The 22,216-nt window shown below is 40.2% G+C and overlaps 2 protein-coding genes across 3 annotated transcripts; one reads left to right on the top strand and one right to left on the bottom strand.

Moving 5' to 3' along the window:
* Nucleotides 1-86: 86 nt before the first annotated feature.
* Nucleotides 87-9,317, top strand: PRPF38B (pre-mRNA processing factor 38B). Of its 2 annotated transcripts, none has more exons than XM_062003792.1 (6): nucleotides 87-499; nucleotides 3,537-3,605; nucleotides 3,898-4,049; nucleotides 4,133-4,193; nucleotides 6,741-6,964; nucleotides 7,232-9,317. In XM_062003792.1, exons 1-6 carry the CDS (start codon nucleotides 215-217, stop codon nucleotides 8,082-8,084), a joined length of 1,644 nt encoding a protein of 547 aa, XP_061859776.1. In that variant the 5' UTR covers nucleotides 87-214; the 3' UTR covers nucleotides 8,085-9,317. The 2 variants fall into 2 exon arrangements, with proteins under 2 accessions (XP_061859776.1, XP_061859777.1); XM_062003793.1 differs by lacking the exon at nucleotides 87-499 and adding an exon at nucleotides 565-924.
* Nucleotides 9,318-11,730: 2,413 nt separating this feature from the next.
* FNDC7 (fibronectin type III domain containing 7) lies at nucleotides 11,731-21,718 on the bottom strand. Its single transcript, XM_062004177.1, has 13 exons — nucleotides 21,656-21,718; nucleotides 21,181-21,199; nucleotides 19,980-20,237; nucleotides 19,335-19,589; nucleotides 18,440-18,700; nucleotides 17,060-17,317; nucleotides 16,395-16,649; nucleotides 15,471-15,728; nucleotides 14,784-15,038; nucleotides 13,611-13,865; nucleotides 12,898-13,158; nucleotides 12,296-12,325; nucleotides 11,731-11,771 (listed from the first exon to the last, which is right to left on the bottom strand). Exons 1-13 carry the CDS (start codon nucleotides 21,716-21,718, stop codon nucleotides 11,731-11,733), a joined length of 2,469 nt encoding a protein of 822 aa, XP_061860161.1.
* Nucleotides 21,719-22,216: the final 498 nt, after the last annotated feature.

The raw sequence follows: 22,216 nt of genomic DNA, 5'->3' as shown, positions 1-22,216 counted from the left end.
CGCCCTCCACCGCCGCGCTCCCCCGCGGCCATTGGCCGTCGCGGCCCCGGAAGGCCCAGACGTCACTTCCGCCGAGGCCGCCATCTTGTGGGCGGTTGGCGGAGGCAGCGCCCGGCCCGGTCGCCCGCTCGCGCTCCGCTCCGTGTGTTGTGGCGCGGCCGCGCGTCCGCCCCGCAGGCCCCGCGCCGTCGCCAGCTGCGGGCTCCGAGCCGCTATGGCCAACAACAGCCCCGCCGTGGGCGCCGGGAACTGCCAGGGGCAGCAGGCGGCCCAGCACCAGCCCGGCGCCGTCCCGCCGGCCCAGCAGCAGCTGCAGAGCGGAGCCCCCAAGCCGGCGGCCTCCGGCAAGCAGGGCAACGTGCTGCCGCTCTGGGGCAACGAGAAGACCATGAACCTGAACCCCATGATCCTCACCAACATCCTCTCGTCGCCTTACTTCAAGGTGCAGCTCTACGAACTCAAGACTTACCATGAAGTGGTAGACGAGATCTACTTTAAGGTGAGGCTGCGGGCCGCGCCCTGGGCGCCGCGCACTGCCGGGGCTGCGCTGGCGCCTGGCCCACCCCTCCCCGCGCCGGCCCTTTGGGAAGGGAGAAGGCTTTGAGGGAGGCCGATTCTGTCGTGCCTCCCGTCGCGTGCGGTATGGGATGGGAGCAAACTTCTTTATTGCTTAATTGGGGGAATCCAACGTGCCGCCTTCTTTTTTCTTAAAAAACAAACGTGTTTCGCGTCTGAGTTGGACGTGCAGAGTTGTAAGTTGTGAAATGGGCAGGGTGAGCCAGGGTAGCGGGGATGAAATGGCCGTCTAAGGACTGTGCGCTCAGCCGGAGAGAGCAGGGGGGAGACCCGATCTGCACACTACTTCAGCCGCGAGCACTGCCTGCAGTCTGGGAGCTGCCAGCACACCATCTAGCTGCGCAAAAGGTATAGTGGTGACTGTAGGTTTGAGAAAGAGTTTGCATGTGGCCTCTTTTTTCAGTTAGCACTCTCCCTTCCACATTCCATCAAAAACCAGCTCAGGTAGCATGTGCTGTAGATAACTGTTTCAGTGCACCCATGTCTCAGTTCTTGTTTTGTTAGCAGGATTGAATCAGTTTTGCAGCGAGGCTTCCATCAAGCCAGTCTCCCAGGTAGAGGTATGCATAATTAATGCTCATCGACACAGCCACATTCTTTGTTCTGATAATGAGAGCAAAACTTAGGTAATTCAGACTGCTGTCACCAGCCAGCTGTACTTTGGTGGTTATTGAGATATTTTCTCGGGTGAGTTGCCTCTGTTTGATAACGCACTGTGTCAGTTGATGGGTTTCAATATGGTGGAAATTAAGTAACGCTTGAGTGTAGCCTTTTTGTCTCATTTCAAGTTAATTGGGGCATTTTAATTGCAAAAAATAACTCCACAGAAGTATTTTGAGAAAAATATGTAAAAAAAATTTTTGGAAGATTTGAGAGCTTGCTGTTTTTTACATGGGCCTGTCAGATGTAGTAAAAGCATTTAATATGATTCATCATCTTAGTGTTGGTGGAGCTCAGCTGCAGTAGGTTGGATATTTTGTTTGCCTTAGTGTTTTGTTCCACAAGTGGCTTAATCTTCGAGTGAGGGAGAATTTGGACATACCATTAACTATCTGCTCATTAATCCAGTTTAAATAAAGTTTGTTTACTGAATTTGACAGTTACTCAGACTTAAAACTGTGTCCTAAATAAAGTATAAACTCAGCCACTTAAATACTTAGGAGTAGTAGATGTGAGAGAGAAAATAATCTGATGGTTCAGGTACTTCATTGGTGTTCAGCAGATTTGAATGGTAAGATTCCTGACAGATTACTGTTTTGGGGTTTTTTTTAATGAATGTAATATCCACCATAGATGGCTTTTTTTTAATGTGGATTTGTCTTTCTTTGGGAACCAAATGTAGGGCCTCATTTGAAAAATTTATAACAACATTAGGTGCTGAAGTAGCAGGAAAGATGACCTTAAATCCCACAGGCAGCTAGTGGTAGGGACTGTCTTTGAAGATACGGATTCTGTCTAAATATTTGAATTAATTCACTTGTAAATCTGGTCTCCATTTTCTGTTCTGTTTCTGCAAAGTAGATGACTTCCTCTTTCTTTATCCCTGATTTTAGCATCCTGTGCTTGTCCTCTTGTAGGATCAAAGCTTTAAATGCTCTTTTCTTTTTTTTTCTCTCTAAAATGAGTACTGTTTTCGGGGCTTTGGTATTTTTAGTTGATACCTGTTAAAAACCAGCATGTTTAGATTGATTGTGGCCAGTAGACTTAACTCGCTTCAAAAGTTGAAGACTGTTGTAGTGATAGTGTCATAATCAATTATTTGACTATGAAATAGTTAAAGTTTCCTGTAAGAGGCAAAGCTGTAAATAATCAGAAGGGTGTGGAGTGTTCATGTAGTTTGTAGTGTTAATGAACTTTTCCTCTGATGCTAATAACACAGGAAGTCACAATAGACTTGGTATTCTATGGCATTGGCATCTCTCTTGTTTCTTATTTGGATAGGACAGCAACGGTAAAAACCTAACCCCCAGACCACAGCAGTCGAGTAACGTCAGCTGTTAGTGTTAGCTGTTAGTTTGTCTGTTGTTGTGTGATTGTGTACAGAATTAGTCTCGTTTCATGTATTATTAAAGAATCTTAATTTGTGAACTACAGCATAACTTGGCTGCAGACTCTTATCCTCAGTCCAGTGTAACTCCATTGTCTCTTCTTTGTCTTCATTCTACTTACTTTTTTTAAGTCCATATGTATTGGAAATATTCACGGACCTAGATGTTATTTCTCTGAAATTCACAACTTTAAATGTAGCTTAGGCTGTTTTTATGGTTCTTAACTTGTTTATGGCTCTTGCAGGTATTCGTTAACTATGTTCTTGCACTCATGACTAAATACATCTCAAACGGTTTGAACTGTGGACAAGTTTTACTCATACTTAGGAACCATTTTATGTAAAAACACTGCAGTCTACAAGGGAAAACACTGGCTTTTTAGATTAAAATACAACACTAAAGTTAATACAAAGGATAGGACATCCTTTGTCTTAATTGCAGACTATGCTCTAAAGAAATCTGTAGCTAAGATCACTGCATAAATGAGATTTATGAATACGAGACTGTAGATTTTAACTTCTATAGCTGTCTTCAGCAGGTATCATTAAACTTGTTAAGCAGCAGTTAAAATAAAGGTAGTTGTTTAGTCACCACAGAAAATAGTAATGATGGGGGTTAGTCATAAAGTATTTGAAAGCATATGAGCATAGAATAAGCACGGATGCTTGCTTTGGTGCTGGTCTGGGGTTACTTTTAAAGATTTGTTCATGATTTTGGCTGTGGTTTCTTAAAGTGGTAATTACAAAAGCCAAATGCTCCGCTTTAATGACAAAGCAAACGTGATCTTGAATTTGTTAGAATACAAGCTACTTAAGACTGATTTAGGATATCCATTGTTTAAATTAGGATTCCACAGGCAGCGAAATGTTACGGAGTTTGTAACTGTCATTTTCTTTCTTCCCCTCACTTCAGGTTACACACGTTGAACCATGGGAAAAGGGGAGCAGAAAAACAGCAGGCCAGACAGGGATGTGTGGAGGGGTAAGTAGAAGTACGTGCCTTCTTAAATTTTTCTGTCTCGTAAATTAATTTCCCAAGCATAGCTAAAACTTGCTTGTATGTTGGCTCCATCCCTAGATGTAAAAGTACTTATTACAAGGAGTTGATACATTCCCTTTGCTTCCAGAGCTGTGGGTGCAGGTAGTGTTACTTTTCCCACGTACTCTTGTTTGTAGATCTAGATTTTATCCTCTCTTAGTTCCCATATTCTTTGTCAGATTTGGGGTAATATTGGGACTTATTCCGTGGACACTTAACTTTTCTTCTTTTGAAGGTGCGTGGTGTTGGAACTGGAGGGATTGTGTCTACTGCCTTTTGTCTGCTCTACAAATTATTTACACTGAAGCTCACTCGTAAGCAAGTGATGGGCCTTATAACTCATACAGATTCTCCATATATTAGGGCTCTTGGATTTATGTATATTAGGTAAGCATCAATATAATCAACCAGTGACTAATTCAACGTAAGGAAAGCTGTATTAAAATGTTACATTATTTTTGTATTTGAAGGTACACACAGCCACCTACAGATCTATGGGACTGGTTTGAATCTTTCCTTGATGATGAAGAGGTATGTCGGCGAGGGTAATAATTTGTTTTCTTTTGTTTCTTTTCCTGTTACTGCTTTAGGTTTAAACACTGTTTGATAGGATTTTCTGTAGTTAATAATGCAATGTTATGTTCTTTTAATTTAATTAGACAAGGAAGCAGGTCTGAGCTGAGGTCTGGGTTATTTCCCTTAGATTTAAAAAAATTAACAGCATTTTCCATTGGTGAGGGTGTTACTGGGTCAAGTATTGCAAAGCTATGTGAAACAGGTTTATTGAATGAGAATGCACACGACAAGCCATGTGAGCGTGGCTTCGGTGAGGTTTCTAGAAAAAGAATGATGAAGCTAGTTACAGGAAGTCCCAAGACTGTTAAATTTGTATTCTGCTTCTTTTTATTAGGGCAGAGGGAATTGGTGCTTTTGTAGAAGAATTGGAAATACCTAGTAGAAACCAGCTGTCACGTTTGAAAATATTACCAAAAATCTGTAGTTGTTATTTATGTCCTGAAATAACTAAGTCCGGGATTTCCTGAGAGTAGAAGCACACAGCCTGATGACAGCCTTAAGGTGGCATTCTTTCTAGTAACCTTAATATCTTTGCTAATGGGGCAAAAAAAAAAAACCAACTAGTGAGCGGCTCTCTGAAGTAGCTCAGTAAAGAGAGTGCGTTAGTGTGCAGTCAGAGTACTTTGGGTACCGTTGTCCTGATTTACTGTCTGGAGAAGCGGATAAGGAGTTGGTAGGTGAGGTTTCTCAGTCTGAAACTGCATATGCTATTGCAAATTGTATTTATTGAGGAGGTTTTTAGTGACAGCCTAGATTTGATAATGGAACAGGAAGGATCATTTGACCTCTTCAGTCTGACAGTAGGCATCTACTTCAATATATTTCAAATGTTGTAGTTGCAAATGATGTCTGAATGCTTGTATTTAAAGTAGTGTTAATTATACCTGTGTCTGACTGCAATGCAGTGTATTTATTTTGAACAGCTTATTTCATGCTAAGTGCCAAAAACACTGTGCAAAGGAAACAGCTGTTACTTCAGGTAAACCTGTATTATTGTATCTTTGTAGCAAAAATCAAAACATTTAAATCTTGACTGCATCACTGTGATGTCCTCCTTCTCCCCTAGTGGTGCTGGTAGACACGAACCCTCTTCTGCCAAGTTGTCTTGTCACTGAGGAAGAGGTCTGGGGTGGCTTCATTTTCAGGATCCCACAAACAACTTGATTCCCAGGGCAATAAAGCTGATCCTAAGTGCGATTCCTTGTGCAGGCCTTAAATGGTTAATTATTCAAAGCACCTTTTCTTGTTTATACTTTTCAGTTCTTGCAGATATGAGTTAGCAGCATACATTCATTTATTGTTTAAAATCTGCCAGTGTAGTTTTGGAATTAAGAGTTCCTTTCCCAGCTGCTTTCAGTAGCTTTGTTTTACACAGGAAAAAGTGCTTGGGGCTGCTTGTTTCTATGTTGTAGCAGTCCTGGTTGAGCTCAGTAGGATGAAGCCAGATTATATATGTATGGGATTATTTAAACCTACAGGACTTTTTTTTCCCCTCCAGTTCTTAACTATGTGGAAGCAGTTCATCTTTTGTCATGCTGCTGTGAAAACACTTCCCAGGATGCAGAGTTATTTTTCCAAATGCTTCTTATGTTTATTTTGTTTGACTGTACGTACTCTCCAGGTGCTACGTTTAACTCCTTTTTTTCTTCTTTAGATCTCTGCAGCGATTATATTTGGAAAAACTGTATATCTGAACACTTAAATGTGTGTGAGTGCAAGCAGTTTTACATTTAGATTTTCTCTTCCTGTTTAGATAACAAATCTCACTTTCCTTGTGTGCTTGCACTATAGGTTTGGGACTGACAATAGCTGACTAACATGTCCTGAGCTGTGAGAGGGCATAGCAAGAAGGCCTTCATGCGGTAATGACCCTTTTCAGAGACAATGGTCATCATGGATTATGCGTTTCCAATTATTTGTTCATTTATTTATTTTTTTACATATTTCTAAATCAGAAACCTCACTGCTTCATGGCAGTTGGTTTGCTATTGCTTCCAACTCTGTTAGGATGCCATCTTGTACTAGAGGTTTTTCTGTGATCATTTTTAGATAGGCAGTGATGTAGTCCTTAAATGATTTAGGCCACAGGGTTGGGTATGATGGTACGCAGTTGTACATCCACAAAACAGAGTATTAAATGTGGTTTGAGAGGACTTCTCAACTTTGTGGCATTTAAATAAAATAGAATCTCGTAGCGTAGCAGCAGACTGTGTAAGGGGATTGCACATTAATCTCTGCATCGGCAGTCCCTTTCCATCCAGATGGCTGCAGGATTAGTCTCTGCCTGCATGCGTGTATATTAAGTCCCGTTCCCTATCTGTAACCTACTGCCGAATCCAAAGGTGCAGAGTTGAATTTTTCTAAGGAAATGTATTAGAATGAGACAAGTAAACTTTCATAATCATGAGACTTCAAGAGGGCAGTAATGTAGCAGCATTTTTTTTTTTAAATCAATGAAGAACGGTTTTGACCATCAGGATATTTTTTGCTTGTATTTTGTAGGACCTGGATGTGAAGGCAGGTGGGGGTTGCGTTATGACCATCGGGGAGATGCTTCGTTCCTTCCTCACTAAGCTTGAATGGTTTTCCACATTGTTTCCAAGAATTCCTGTGCCAGTCCAGAAAACCATTGACCAGCAAATTAAAAGCAGACCTAGAAAAATCAAGAAAGATGGCAAGGAAGGAATGGAAGAAATAGACCGGCATGTGGAACGTAGACGTTCAAGGTCATACACATGTTGTTGTGAAAACGAATCTTTCAAAGTTCAATATTCAGCTACTTACTAGCAGAAACGTGTTGTCTTTTCACTGAAACAGGTTTTAAGGCAACAGGCAAAACAGTTTATGGCTGCTAATGGATGAAAGCAATCAGATAATGCTATGTATTTAAGATGAAATGTATAGACTCTTTAGGTAAAGTGTAAATTGGGCACTAAAGAGGGTCCCTTAACTTTAAAACCTTGTTTCATATTAAGTATCTTTTACTTTCAAAGGTCGCCAAGACGATCCATCAGTCCCAGGAGGTCTCCCAGAAGATCCAGAAGCAGAAGTCATCATCGGGAAGGCCATGGATCATCTAGTTTTGACAGAGAGCTAGAAAGGGAAAGAGAACGGCAGAGATTAGAACGTGAAGCTAAGGAGAGAGAAAAAGAAAGGCGGAGATCTCGAAGTACCGATCGCACGCTGGAACGGAGGCGAAGCAGAAGCAGGGACAGATACAGAAGCCGCAGTAGGAGTCGTGACAGGAAAGGAGACAGGAGAGACAGGGATAGGGAGCGAGAGAAAGAAAATGAACGAAGCAGGAAAAAGGAGAGAGATTATGATAAGGAAAGAGGTAGTGAGCGGGAAAAGGATCGATCCAGAGAAAGGTCAAAAGAAAGGAAAAGTAAGAGTGATGTAGAGGAGAGGAGACACAAGGATGACAAGGATGACAAGAAACATCGGGATGACAAGAGGGATTCCAAAAAAGAGAGAAAACATAGTAGAAGTCGAAGCCGGGAAAGGAAGCATAGGAGTAGGAGCCGAAGTAAGAACACAGGTAAGCGCAGCAGAAGCAGGAGCAAAGAGAAGTCAAGCAAACATAAAAATGAAAGTAAAGAGAAGTCAAATAAACGAAGTAGGAGTGGAAGCAGAGGAAGAACAGATAGTGTTGAGAAGTCCAGGAAACGAGATCAGAGTCCCAGCAAAGAGAAGCCGAGGAAGCGGAGCAGGAGCAAAGAGCGTTCGCACAAACACGATCACAGCGACAGCAAGGAGCAGCCCGACAGACAGGAACGTCGCAGGAGCCAAAGCACAGAACGAGAGAGCCAAGAGAAGCAAGAGAAAAACAAAGATGAGACTGTCTGAACTCTTTCAGAAGTGGATCACATTGAATCCTATAAATGTTTGATTAAATCCTGCTTATTTTTTCTTAAAGTTGAGATTGTGCAGTAGTTGATGAGCACTCTTCTCCAACCTCCCTCTAGGCTGCAGATTGTCATTTCCTATTCTGGGTAGGGAAGTGCCTTTGTAAACCCATCCAATGCATTGACGGTTTCAAACCATTTGTTTAGTTTAATTCGTAATGCAGAGATTGTTCTTGCATTTTTATTGTTCAGATGTTTCTGAAATGTACAGTCTGTACATAATGTCCTGAAAATGTTTTAATTCTTTTGGCATGGCTGCCAACGTTGGTTCAATTTGTATGAGGCAATAAACTGCCACTAATTCTACTTTTGTTTTGTAGATGTGGAATTATGGTTTGTACCCTGAAGTTAGCATGGCTGTGCTTTACATGGTAGTATGGCTTTTAGGGGCGGATCTTGGACGTGTATTATAGCTGAGATATTTATGTGCATACAATGGACACTGAGGGGTGCAGATTTAGAACTTTGTCCGCTGTACCTGCTGTTTCTTCAAAAGCTTTTTAAAAAATGTATTATGTTGTCGATCATCACTGGTGTTAAATGGAGAGTGGGCATGCGAGGAGATGGTTTTGATGCAAAGCTTTAGCTTATGTTGGGGTGTGTTAGTAATTCTTTTGGAAGGCTACCTCAAGCAAGGCTACACCGCAAAGGTTGGCAGGTGAGCACCGGAGCCATCTATGCATTATAGTGGTTGGAAAGAAACCCATGGAAGCTCTTTTGGTTTTTTTGCTAAAACCACACAGTTTACCCATTTGTGGTCTTCTAAATGTTTTTTAACTAGCAGCTGCACTCTCATTTATTATAATCCTGGGCTAAGAAAGGCATTTAAGATCAGAAGAGGGAGGTAGGAAGAACAAAATTATTACAAAGGGTTTCAGTTTCAAGCTTCCAAAGCATTTTTATAAGTGTAAACAATTACAATAAGAATTACCCAATAGCGTCCTTTTTTTAAGTCATATTTTCTACAACTTGTAAGGATTGCAGTTTGTGCTGTACATCTCATGTGGCAGACTTTTTTTTTTTTTTAAACAGGTCGTTAGAAGCAAAAACCAAAATGCATTATAGAAAAAAAAGGTATCATCGGAGTCCAAGTCTATTTGATAGATTATTCTGATTACTTGTATACAACATGAGGAGAACCATCTGGAATAAACTCTCAATTATTTCCTTTGTATTGGGTGTCAGCTTTTCCCTGCATGTTCATTGCCAGTTCAAGGGTGTTTGGGTTCCTCCATGTTTCATTTTTAGGCAGTGACACTTTGAGGATTTTATGTATTACGTACCTTTTAAGGAAAATGTAGCTTACAAAGAGATGCAGCAGCCCAGAACCAGGAAGAATGTGAAAAATGACAATCATGATCATCAAGTGACCTGAAGGTAGAAACTCATTTCTATTTGTGCCTTTTTTGCTTCTGGATCATCCAGGTAGGTATCTAAGCATAATATTGAAACACTGGGGTTTTTCAAGACACTAGAAGAAAACAGGGCTTGAATTTCTAACAGCACACTCCATTCCATAATAGACAAAGAAGCAGAAATGGCAAGCTACTTTATTTTGTTATTCCCTGCTCTTATTGTTCTGTGAATCATTAGTCTTCCCTTGGTCACCATGACCTTAGTATTTAGTCTTGTAATGTGAAGGTTGTTCAGGTATTGTCTGCTGGTATTTTTGTTAGATTTGATTTTTAAATTGGAGCTTGAAAGAAAGCATAAGCTTCAACAAGTTCATTCTACTGCAGTGTAAAACTGAAATTCTGAGCTCTCATTTTACGTGGGAGGAGAAAAACTGTATTGGCCATATAATAAATGCCCTAGCTAGATCATCATTGGAACTGTCACTGCAGTGTGCCAGGAGATTGTATGGATTCTATAGAAACTATGTGGGCAACTTAAATGTACCTTGTGTGCCATTAGAAAACTTCTATTGGCCTTTTAGTTTTAAAAATTAATCTAGCTTTAGCCTATGAGTTTCTGAAACAACTGTGTTGTTGGGCAGAGAGGCTGCAAGGCCACTGTTCTGTTGGGGGAAAAGGGACTACTGATTTAGAAGTTGTTCCCTTTGAGGCTCTGCCAGTGTTGAGAAAAACAGTGAAAGAATGATTTATTTGCAGGCAAAATCCAGGTATTTGAGAAACCATCTTTGCCCTGCAAGTGGAGAGGTTTGGCTTACTGCTATGAGGACAGTGAACACTGTGATACAGCTTGGTCAAAGACCAGCCTGTGCAGTATCTTAGAAGTGCAGTAATTTGAGGACTTTTATTTTTCAATAAATAGTCCATTCTGTCTTTTGGATTTTATTTTATCCATATTATTTACTTGAGCTAGCAGTGTCACAGACAGCACAATACTGACAACTAAGGCCCTTGAAAACGATACAAACCAAGACTTAATATCCTAAATCCCAATGATAACTTGGGTTGGGATCCAGATAATTCTTTATCATCTTTCTGATGCCATTTTATTTCATGTGACCTTCCTTGAAAGCAGGGGGACCGATCCACAGAACTTGCACAGAGCAGCTCTAGTCAGAAGTGGTAAGCTGAGTGGAGGCTGCAGCACTGACTGGTGTGATGCAGTTGCCAGCAGGATGGCTGCGGTAGGCATGTCTGTTAATGGGAAAAAGACATGTTTAACCTTATGAGTCACCTCTCCAAGGAAGGAAGGAATGAACATGAAAATGTAACAGCTTTAGAATACTTAAGCCACAAGCTACTTTTAATTGAGTGCATTGAAACTGTTTTAGGGGGTTTGGTTTTGTTTTTTTTTAAGGAGTTAGATTTCACTATTTTTCGTTTCGGCCTTTACTATTGCATGGATACATTAGGTCGGAAGAGCTTTTAACACTGATTGTTTTACAGAGAAAACTACAACATCACGGAGATGTATCAGTGTCCCTCTGCAGTTTAAAAGTGAACTCATCAGTTGGGGCTCAGAGGTGATGTCCTGGGTTAAATCTCGGGTATGGCTAGCTGTTCAGCTTCCCTTCTCCCAGTCCTCAAGCAGCTGTGACTGTTGCAGTTAAGCACAGATGTCATCTTTACAGCTTCAGGGAAAGAAAGACTGAGAAGAGCATTTAAGGAGAATGGTGTTATCAACAACCTTTATATCCAGGACAGCTGTGGGAGAACAGCAGCCAGGAGGAGATGGTCAGCCTGCTGCTGGAGGGAAGTCAGTCAGCCATGACTTGTTGCCATCCTTTTGAGATAAGAGCTTTGAACAATCCAGAAACAGTACTTTTGTTGGAGGATGAGCAGTTTTAGCTAGCAGAGAAAGTAAACGAGCGCTTGATCTGTTTGGATTTTGAGGGCTTTTCTGTAGAACTACAGGATGGTATTAGAAAAAGCTTAATGAAGTGAATGAGGGTTTTATTGTCAATAGAGGAGAGGACAAATAATTATCTATTGCAGGAACAGACAATGTGAGGTTTCTGAGGTAAATATGATGGATTTTAACAAACCATTTATTTAGGATATACATGACTGGTGAGGCTTATCCCTCCAATCCTGAAGACTTAAGCAGCAGGACAAGTTTGATCAATACATCCTAACTCTTATAACTTACCTCCTTTGCTGAACCAGAATTTTCATCTAGATATGTTTTTCCATGTTGCTCTTTCCTCTATAAATTACTATAAGAGAAATCAGAAGTAAAGACACTTTCAGTTACAGAAAAGCAGCTTTCTTCAGAAATGTTTGTTTTGGTGGCTACTTTTGAAATTGTTTGTAGCAGTTTACATAGGCAAATAAAGCACAATATGATCCTGTTGAAACCCCAAAAGAAATATAACAGGTTGAGGTAAGCCACACGTTAGAAAAACCTTTTTTTTAAACTAGAAATCTGAAATGTGCCCTAGCTGAATCTGTAATGCACTACAGCAAGGCTACACAAGAGTCTGCCTTTATTATGTGCTATCAGATAAACAGTAAATGCTGTGGCAGTCTACAATGCAGGATGGTATACAGGCCACAACAGAGGCAATAAATACATTTTTAAGTATATATTATAAGATGGGAGGTGAGACAAACCTGTGTAACACTAACACAAGCCTTCACTATTGAATATATTTATATTGTTTTCCATATTCTTCAGAGCTAACGATGCTAACGTGTTTTACAAACGTCATAGACTTGGATGAACATACTGTGTTCTTACCTGTTCCAACAGAGCTTCCAGAACAGGTCACTGAAATGACATGAAAAGATAGTATGAATGTTAGGTATCAGTTTGTAAGCTGGAAAACATTATCAGTCTATAGAATCCAGCCCATGCTATTCAACTGTGCAATCCCATCAGATGGCAGTAGTTTTATAACCCATCAAATTCATGCCCTGGGAGTAGAAGGAAATAACTACCCCTTTAAAGAACTGTTACTTTAAATGTGCTTAGGATTGGTTCATTGAAATTTTTTATTTATTTATTTTGAAACAATAATTATATAAAAAATTAGAAAAAAATTAACAATCCTCATTTATTTGCTTCTGTATTCTAACCACTCCTACCCTTCCACCTGAAAATTAACTGCTCTGTATTCTCCAGTTATGAGGCACTTGTACCTAAGTATTCACAGTCCCAAAATGCTCCTGTGAAGATCCCATCACAGATGTAAGACTGCACCATAAAGCTTACTCTGGAGTCAACACTAGTATAAAAAAGTTCTATTCCATGCCACCTTGACTCATATAACTTCACATTTTAACCATCTGCCATGCATGGGCTACTTAAAAATGCAACATTCAAAGAAACTTAAGTTTTACCTGAATATATTTTTTTGGGACAAAATGTATGTTTCAGCCCCTTATCAGTAACTGGAGCCACTACCACTGTGTAGACATCCCCACAAGGTATCTGGGTGATGTCACAGTGTCTTAGGCCTGAACTAGGGCTGCAGGTGAAATTGCCTTTGGAGCCCTGTAAATCAGCGCAGTAGCTGATGGCTTCATTGGGAGCTCGCCAGTACACCCGGATACCGCTGCTGCCCAGTCTGTAGAGCTTCACCCCAGAAGGGCAGCAAGCACCTAAGGGAAGGTGAAACAGAAATACACGCATTTTGTGAAGCCATGATACATTATAAAAATACAAAATAATTCCTGAACGGGGGCATAAAATGTTCTGTTACACTCATGGAGCTGGAATTCAGCCATTCTTTCACATATTCTTTCTACCCGAGAGTCCCCAGAATCCTTTTGTGGTCCCTAAAATTTAGCTGTGCCATAGCATGATATAAATTTAAAACATGGTTCTGGAGCAATGTTACCAGAACTTCTTTATACGGCCACTTGCTGGCTGCTGTAAGAACAGGATTTATATGATGTGTGAAAACAATCCAAAGTGCATTTATTGAAAAAAGGAAAATGCAAGTGTATTAACTATGTACTGAATTGCAGCTGCACTGTTGTATGAGAGTACTACACAAAGCAAGTTGTATACCCCCTCTTATTCTCCCCAATTGGATTTCCAATTTACATACTGGAAGAGTATCCTTGATAGGTGCAGCTGGACGTCAAACCTGTTTCACTGATTGCTTTCAGAGACACTGTGTAGTTGGTGCCACACATGATGCATCCCAGAAGACAGAAGTTTTGAAGAGTGTGACACTTTGCCTGTCCCTTTGGAGACTCCAATGTCACTATATATGTCTGTGCACCTGTCCCCACAGACCAGCTGATATTTGTCACAGACTGTGTCACTTGAGTTAGTGTCAGGTCATTAGGGCAACAAGGAGCTTAAAAGGAACAAAAAATAAAGAAGTAAATTCTGGTTTGTACTTGGAAAACTGAAGGTATTTTGGGGGGTTGCAACTAGGAAAGTACATGATCTAGCAAAGGCATGAAGACGTGCCTACTTTTCAGACAAACAACAGCATGCTGAAAAATACCTGACTATTCTGGCAAGCTTCTAATAAATAGAATGTCGATATAAGATCAATTAGCCTTAACAGTGAGTTCTAACCCTGGAATTATTATAAGCTGATTGTTCACTAAGATAATAAAATTTTGTCATCAGACTATGAGGGTACATCTGCAGTTTAATTAAGTAGGGTCCATCCCTATCCCTCATTCATATAGCTCAGATCAGTTCTCTTTCTGTTGAAAATCTCTTCCTGTACTATGTAAAATGACTGCAGCCCACCTGCCTGTTAAAAATAGATCCTGGTGTACGTTAACCTCTGAACTGGGACCGGAGATTGTTTCGTTAAGTGGCACAGGACAAAACTTTAGTAGCAAATTAACAGCAGGAATGGTGGGTAGGATGTGCTTGAATCTGCTCTTCACACTTTAATTATTGACATGGACATCACCTTATTGCCTTTCCCGGTGATGTTAACAGTCAAAATACTGACAAGGAACTTATGCATTACATTAGTGGATTATATCATTTTATTTTAGTTAGTTAGGACAGATGATAATTGGTTGCACTAAGGCTTCTCAGTATGAGGCAAGTACTAAGTGATCCTTCCTTCTCACACACACACAGGTACATACACACATGTATAAGCAAAGGACATCCAGCAACTGCTAGTATAATATGCACACATTGTAATGAAAACAAACAAAAAAGTTCCCCAAACATATCAAGAGATGTAGAACTATTTTAATATTATGCATCTAAATATTTTCATTTATACAGTATTCCCACATACCTGTCTCTAAAGGGACACTGTAGCTTGGTAAACTCTGTCCTGCTGCTGATCTTGCTATAGCACTAACAGAGAAAGCGGATCCACAGGGAAGATTAATTAGGGTACAGGAATTTCCAGAGCTTGTGCAATGCCAAGGTCCAGCCTCTCCTCTGGCAGTCACAATGTATGTAGCTTCTTCATTGTTAGATTGCCAGTGCACACTGATTACAGAAAGAGCCTCCTTTGAGATATTTTTAATTTCAGGACTGCAGGGAGCTGAAATATTTCATATTAACAGTATTTAAAGATTGTTTATGCATACTATAGAAGTGACATGAACATCAAATTCCAGCTAAAACTGACAAACTACTTTGGAAAAGTATATGATCTTTAAATGCTTAGTCCTGATGAGAATTTAGGACTTGTGACAGAAATGACAGGTAAGGATTTTGCATACAAAACCAGAGATAAATTCTAAATCTGATTTTCAAAACCTTGGATCTATCATCTGATGATCATCTATCATCCAAATCTAGGTTTAGGTCCCTGCTGTAATATAACTTTCAAGACTTCTGGTATTAATTTTTTTTTTACATCTTTATCAGTTACAGTAACTTCACATGCCAGTACTGCTTTTCATCTTTGGATCGCAGCACCACCTAACGAGTTATTTCTTACGCTAAAGGAAAATCAGTAAGACGATAGTACCTGTCGCCACGTCCGCGGAGGCGCAGGAGGCGCTGGCGGCACGGGCCTCACTGAGGGCGCAGACGGTGAGGCGGTAGCTGGTGCCGCATCGCAGCGCCGAGAGGGCGCAGGTGGCTGCAGGGCCGCTGCAGCGCATCGCAACGCCCCCGCCCGCCGCCCGGGTCTCGTACAGCTCCGCGCCGCGGGACGGCGCCCAGGACACCTGCACGGTGTCGCCGGCCACGGCCACGGCTCTCAGGTCGCTGGGGCAGCAAGGGGCTGGGGACAGACAAGGCAGAGAGGGAAACATGAGCAACTGAAACCCGGCACGAAGCTGAACAGCCTCGTTTCGCTAATCTATATGCTTCTTGTCTTCCATCTTTAAAGGTGGTTGATACTGTGAAAAGCAACTCGTTAATCCCAGACTGACTTCTGGAATTAATGCACTACCCTCTCCGGCCAAATCAATAGAGGGCATTCTAACACGTAGGTAAAACAGGAATTAAGTATATCCTCGATTTCAGAGCATTTAGAGGTTAAATAACTCTTAACAATGTTCTTTGCAATTTCCTATTGAACTCATTGAAAGCTCTCTATAAGGAAGTTTAAGACTTTGGTACACCCTTCCTAAAGCAACAGAAAGAAACTCAGGATTAGAAGTCAAATGTTACACCAGGACTGTGTGTTAGCCAGTTGCCTCATGATTGTGACTTGTTAAACTACTTTCAAGTTTCTATGCATGTTGTTGCACTTGAGTACACAGGTTAAAATCAACCGCAATGGGAAGTGGTTCTTTTCCTTACACAACCACTGCATGTTTTGCCCAAAAACTGAATTAAAATAGAAGTTCAAATCAATATCTTCCAATCAAATTGTCCAATCAGCTTTACCACAAATGCAGTTAAAGAGTCCAAACTGAATTTGTGACAATACTTTGCTACTTACCAGTAGTGTAATTGAAGACATCACCTAAAGGACTCTGCCCAGCACTGTTGTATGCAAAGACACTAATGAAATAAGTGAAGCCACAGTCTGACTGGAAATGGCATCGAGTATGGGATGTGTTGCAGTGCACTTCCAAACCATCATCACTCTTCACAAAAACCACATAATAATGACCAAAATTGACGCTAGACCATGATACCAGCAAGTGGCCAGGTTCATTCTCTTCAATTGATATATTTACTGGTGCACAGGGAACTGGAAGAACAGAAAGAAGGAAAAAAGGACTATCATCAGAATATTTTATTGAAATTATACTTTTGGGGAATAAAGCAAAATCAAGAATACGTAGAATTATTCTATTCAGCTGGAGCAGTTGTTTTGTCGTGTTCAAGAAAACATTAACTTCAACAAAGAAAACAAAACAATCAGGCTTACTGATTTGTCCAACATTATATACACATCCTTGCAAGTTTTTCTCACAGAAATATGAAGAAAGTTGAGGTTATTATCCTCAAAATAGAAACGTATGTGGCAGGGCTTATGCATGAAGGTCAGAAATAACTATTTGAGAAGCAGTCATGAACAGCAATGGACTAATGTAAATCTGAAATTAAAAAAATGTATGTTAAAATGCCATAAGCTATATAAGGATCACTGATACATACTGGTTTTTAAGCTTACTGCATCAGTAGGTTTACTGGATCCAGCATCATTGTATGCCGTGACAGAAACATAATATTCAGAGCTACACTGGAGGGATGGCACCACGCAGGAGACAGAAGATGTGTTACATTTCAGTTCCAGCAGTCCACTGGAGGCTGTCACGCTGTAAGTTAAAGCTCCTTCTGCTGGCATCCAAGAAACAACCGCTCTTAAAGCACCACTGTTTAAAGCTACTTGAACGTCTGCTGGAGCATTAGGACCTATGGCATGTCAGTTTGGAACAGAGAAAGACAACTTAGCAGATGGCATACAGACATCATCTTTTTCATAACTTGCAAACAAAACGTGTGCTGCAGACTTTACCCTCATTCGTATTAAAGTGACATTTTAAAAATGAAATCGTTCTAGTTGTGCACTGTCACAAAGCTTTCTGTTGAAATTCCTTCCTTCATCTGAGCATTTGCTTCTCATAGTTGGAAAAATCCTCAAATCAGTCTAAACTAAGTAACCTTTAACCAGGCCTGTCCTAGGTGCAACTTCAGTGGTTGTTAATGGTATCTTCACCTCAGTAATATTAATTAAACATAGCCATGTAATCTAAGCTTTCATGAACTGTGAGACAGGGTAAAAATTATAAATAAATCTACCCAATCTACCTTTGAAAAGCTTAATACTATCACAGATACACATAAATACTTCCTGGTGTCCTGGTTTTGGCTGGGATAGAGTTAATTTTTTTAATAATAGCTGATATAGGGCCATGTTTTGGGTTTACCATTAAAATAATATTGATAACCCAGGAGCGTTTTGGTTATTGCTGAGCAGTGGTTGCACAGTGCCAAGGCTTTTTCTGCTTCTCCCCTGCCCTGCCAGCAAGTGAGCTGAGGGGGGAACAAGAAGCTGGGAGAGCGGATGGCCCGCTGACCCAATAGCCAAAGAGCTATTCCACACCATAGGATGTCATACCCAGTATATAAACTGGGAGGAGTTGACCAGGAGGGGAGGATCACTGCTTAGACATTGGTCAGTGGGTAGTGAGCAATTGCACTGTGCATTACTTGGGATTAGTTTGATTTTATTTTTCAATCTCTCTCTCTACTCATCACTATTATTATTATATTGTATTATTATTGTTGTTATTATAATTCAGTTTCATCTTATTTAGCAAATGGTTCTTATCTCAACCTAAAAAAGAAGCTTTTCTTCTTTCCCTCCCTAACTTCTCCTCCCCATCCAACTGGGAAGCTGGGGGGTGGGGGGGGGGGGGTGTGAGTGAGTGGCTGTGTGCTGCTTTGTTGCCAGCTAGGCTTAAAACCACGATACCTCAACTGCCTCTCTTTGTATTTAATGCTTACTTGGTTTCAGAAAAGAAGATTTCTTACTTGTTCTTTGGTTGTATGTGAAGTCATCTCCAGGTATCCCATTAACATTCCAGGCATATGCCTTGATAGTGTAGAGGGTTCCCGGATCTAGATTTGTAAACATCAAGGAGGTATTGGTGGTGTTCTCCTTCAGCATTCTGCCCAAACCATCTGACCTCATGAGGGACACAGAGAACCCAACTGCCATATACACAGCTTTCCAGCTCACTGCAATGGAGTCACAACTTGGAGAACGAACAGACAGAATTGGAGCAGCCAGGACTGTTGAGAAAGAACAGCAATTAAGCTTTTGGTTTTCAGTAATACTATTTGAAGGGGATAAATTTGAAATGAATAAACAGAAACAACAACTGCTGAACTCTTGAGAGACAAATTCCATGACAAGAAAAACAGAAAAATAAATGAATGCAAGACTGACAGAATAAATGGGGAAACGGATTTGGTGCAGCCAATATAATACAATAGGTTTCATAAAATGAATTAAACTCATTTGAGTTTACTGATTGAGTGCGTAGGTACTTCATTTCCAGTCCTCAAAGTTTTACATTGTCTTATTATTTTATGCTTTTAGTTGTTTCTTCATTTCTTCCTTCCCTCCAAGTTATATCTTCTGTTAAAATTTGATTTTGTTACAATAAAATACAGATATTCATACAAATTCTAGTAAAACTCCCTATTAAATTGACTTTGAATACTGTCTTAAACCATTAATTTGGAGTCTTGTGCTGGTTATCAACTCAGATGTCTGAATTCTAATCCTCAAAACCTGAAGGGAGAATGTGATTGATACAATTTAAAATACAAGATGATAATAAATCAGTACTGGTATGTGCCTGGGCTATACTGATTGTTTTGTCTTCAAATTCCCCCCAAAATAAAGAATTTGAAAATGCACCTGTTTTTGCTTTTCTGAAAGGTGAAGGCTGGCTTCTTCCTCCTGCATTTATAGACCTGACAGTGATTCTGTACGAAGTTGCAGGTTTCAGTCCTGTCACTGTGCCTGGAGAATCTGTAACTACAGTTTCAATGAAGGACTCTCCATCTTGTGCAGTCAGCAGGTAGGCAGTAGCCCCAGGTACTGCTCTCCATTCCACTGTGATACTGTTGCTGAGTTTTGAGTAAGCTTGGTCAATAACAGGTATGTCTGGAGCTAAAACAGAAATAGCAGTGGACAGACTGAGCCTGTGAAACTCGTCCCTGTGAAACTCTAACTGCTCTGAACATACTTCACAAGTGTAGGACAAATAAGCCTGTACTTCCTATGAATGTTTAAAATTTAAATGACATTTAAATGAACATTAGCAAAATACACAGAGTCTTGAGGTATTCTTATTCTAGACCAACTTTCATATTTCAATAAAAATATACTGGTACCCTTGAAATCACTATTGAAAATGACTATTCTCAGTAGGAGAAACAGCAAAAGGCTTCAACAAGAATGGCAGCTATTCCCTGCCAGTACAATGAAACATGAAGGATAAAAATCACAGTCCTACAAAAGCCAATGGAGCTTATACTTTACAAAGTTTCTCTTACTAACCTGTTGACTGCATAATCTGTGTTTCAGCAAGAGTGATTCCATTCTTATCAATGGCCTCTGCTTGTATAGCATAAATAGTACTGGGAATTAATGAAGTTAGAGTTCCTTTAAGTGTAACATCACTAAAATGAGCCAGTAATGAATGACCTACAGTATTCACAGCTGTAGCTGTGACTCTGTAAGAAAAGGCTCCTGAAAATTTGGACCATCTGAGATAAATGCTTCGTGATGTCACATCATATACAGACACGGAGAAACCTAAAAAAAAAAAAAGTAAATCCTTATCAAAACCCCACTTCAGTCATTCCCGAATTTATTCAAGTCTTGACAAGAAGATTGTTCAGTGCCTTATTAAGCATCTGTGTGATCTGATTTTCAGATGGTAGGCATTCCACTGAATTTGGAGCACTACTTCCTGTGTTCACTTCTGTAATCCATTAATTACTGTAATAACTGCTGCTTGCTCTCATACTATCATGTTGTGATGATGGCAATCAGAGCAACAATGCACTACAGTCAGTACCCAGGTACTGCAACAACCTGTCTGCTACATCTAAGCATTTAACACCTACAACAGTGCAGTATATGCAGGAACACATACTATCACCAGAGAATGAATTAATTCTCAGATCATTTCTTGTAATCTTGCATTTTAAACTAGTCAGTATTAAAAATTTAAGGCAACAGGAGATGTAGGCACAAAATACAAGACTGAAGAAAGTATAAAATAGTGTAAAACCTTGTAAATATTTTTGCTAAGGAGATCATTGTGCTTCTGGTATGTTTTCTGAGGTTTTTTGGGGGGTATTTGTTTCTTATTAAAAGGGACAACTAATTAGCTGCAAATATAAGAGAGGGTTTGAATCCTATTTGTAGCACAGTTATGTGGGTAATGAACACACGGTAGTAATGTAGCTAATTAACTTGTCCAGTTGAGTGTGGTCTCTGGTTCAAGGTAATGTCAAGGCACAAGGGGTCTGTCAGAATCTTTGTGCAAGTGTCTGACAGAATTAAGATTTAAAAAGATATAAACAGAGTTTTTTTTTTTTTTTTTAAGCAGAATCAAATTTGAAAACAACTTTTGTTTTTAAAGGTGTTAGAACTTACAGAATGTTTTATTAGGAATCACACATGCCTGTGTTCTCTTCAGACCCATTCAAAAATAAGAAGGCAAAATCAAAAGACCGTTTTGAAGATTTACCTGTGTTAGCTGAAAAGATCTGAAAAGGAATATGTAAAAGGATCAGAAACACAAAGTGAAATATTTTATTTGGAAAATGAAAACCCTAATAATGTTATTAACAACAACAACTTAAAATACTACATTTTTAAACCACGTTTTACTGATACAATGTATTTGTTCAGATTCTTTAAGCACCGAAAGTTTATGCACCCAGTTAGATTTGCTAAAGGTGTGCAGATTCTATTACATCTTCATTTTCCTCTCTGAATCTGCCTATTGATCCAGTTTTCTGTTGTTGCTAGACTATGAAAGACCTTGGATCCTAATATACTATTTTTTCAGTCACATGAAAACGCTGCAGAAGTGCAATAGTAACAAAATATCGATGTAGAACTGTAGGTCAGATACTCTCTACCCTAACTTTTCGTTTAATTTTATAAAGACTACAATATTATGCTTGAAAATAGTTCTAAAGCAAATGAGTTGCACTCACCACTCCTAGGCAGCTGAAAAGCAATCCAATAAATATTAATGATTTACTTTTTGCACAGCACATCTTGTCAGAACTTTGTTCCAGCCTTCATATGGTCACGAGCTCAGGCCGATCGATCCCTGCTGTGACCCCTGCAGCAGTATTTTGCAGCAGTGCTGTCACCGTGGGTTTACTCCCTGGGATGAGAGGAGGTCGCATTAGGTTAGGCCGTCCTCCCTGCTGGCCCACTGCCTGCCAGCAGTCACCAAAACAGCAGTGAAATGAGTCTGACATAGCCTTGAACTTTTAGGTAGGCAGGTGGTGGGATTTTTTCCCCCCGTCTGTTACAGGATGCAGTTTCTGCCATGCTTATAATTAAACCCAATGTAAAATCGAAAATTGCTGTTCAGTTCAGCATCTACTGCCATTTTTGTCCACTTACAAGAGTCTTGTTATCTGTCAGGAATGATGCCCCCCTCTTCCTCCCCTCAGAATGGCACACCAGCTGGGAACCACTCTCCCTCACACTTTGCACTGGGGAAATTTTCCAAGCTGCTGGCTCCCCTTTGACAACACGCCTTT

Source organism: Colius striatus, chromosome 10, assembly GCF_028858725.1.
Source record: "Colius striatus isolate bColStr4 chromosome 10, bColStr4.1.hap1, whole genome shotgun sequence".
In the NCBI taxonomy this organism is placed as follows: Eukaryota; Metazoa; Chordata; class Aves; order Coliiformes; family Coliidae; genus Colius; species Colius striatus.
This window is presented reverse-complemented; position numbering and strand designations above follow the sequence as displayed.

Bases quoted from the DNA above. Each gene is read 5' to 3' on its own strand.
- FNDC7 (XM_062004177.1), bottom strand. From the start codon at position 21,718: ATGTGCTGTGCAAAAAGTAAATCATTAATATTTATTGGATTGCTTTTC. The intron at 13,866-14,783 runs GTATGTGGGAAT...GTTCCTTTTAAG, and splicing joins CAGTGTCCCTTTAGAGACAG to CTCCTTGTTGCCCTAATGAC. The intron at 11,772-12,295 runs GTAAGAACACAG...TTTCTCTTATAG, and splicing joins TGGAAGCTCTGTTGGAACAG to TAATTTATAGAGGAAAGAGC.
- PRPF38B (XM_062003792.1), top strand. From the start codon at position 215: ATGGCCAACAACAGCCCCGCCGTGGGCGCCGGGAACTGCCAGGGGCAG. The intron at 4,050-4,132 runs GTAAGCATCAAT...TTGTATTTGAAG, and splicing joins CTTGGATTTATGTATATTAG to GTACACACAGCCACCTACAG. The intron at 6,965-7,231 runs GTCATACACATG...TTACTTTCAAAG, and splicing joins GTGGAACGTAGACGTTCAAG to GTCGCCAAGACGATCCATCA.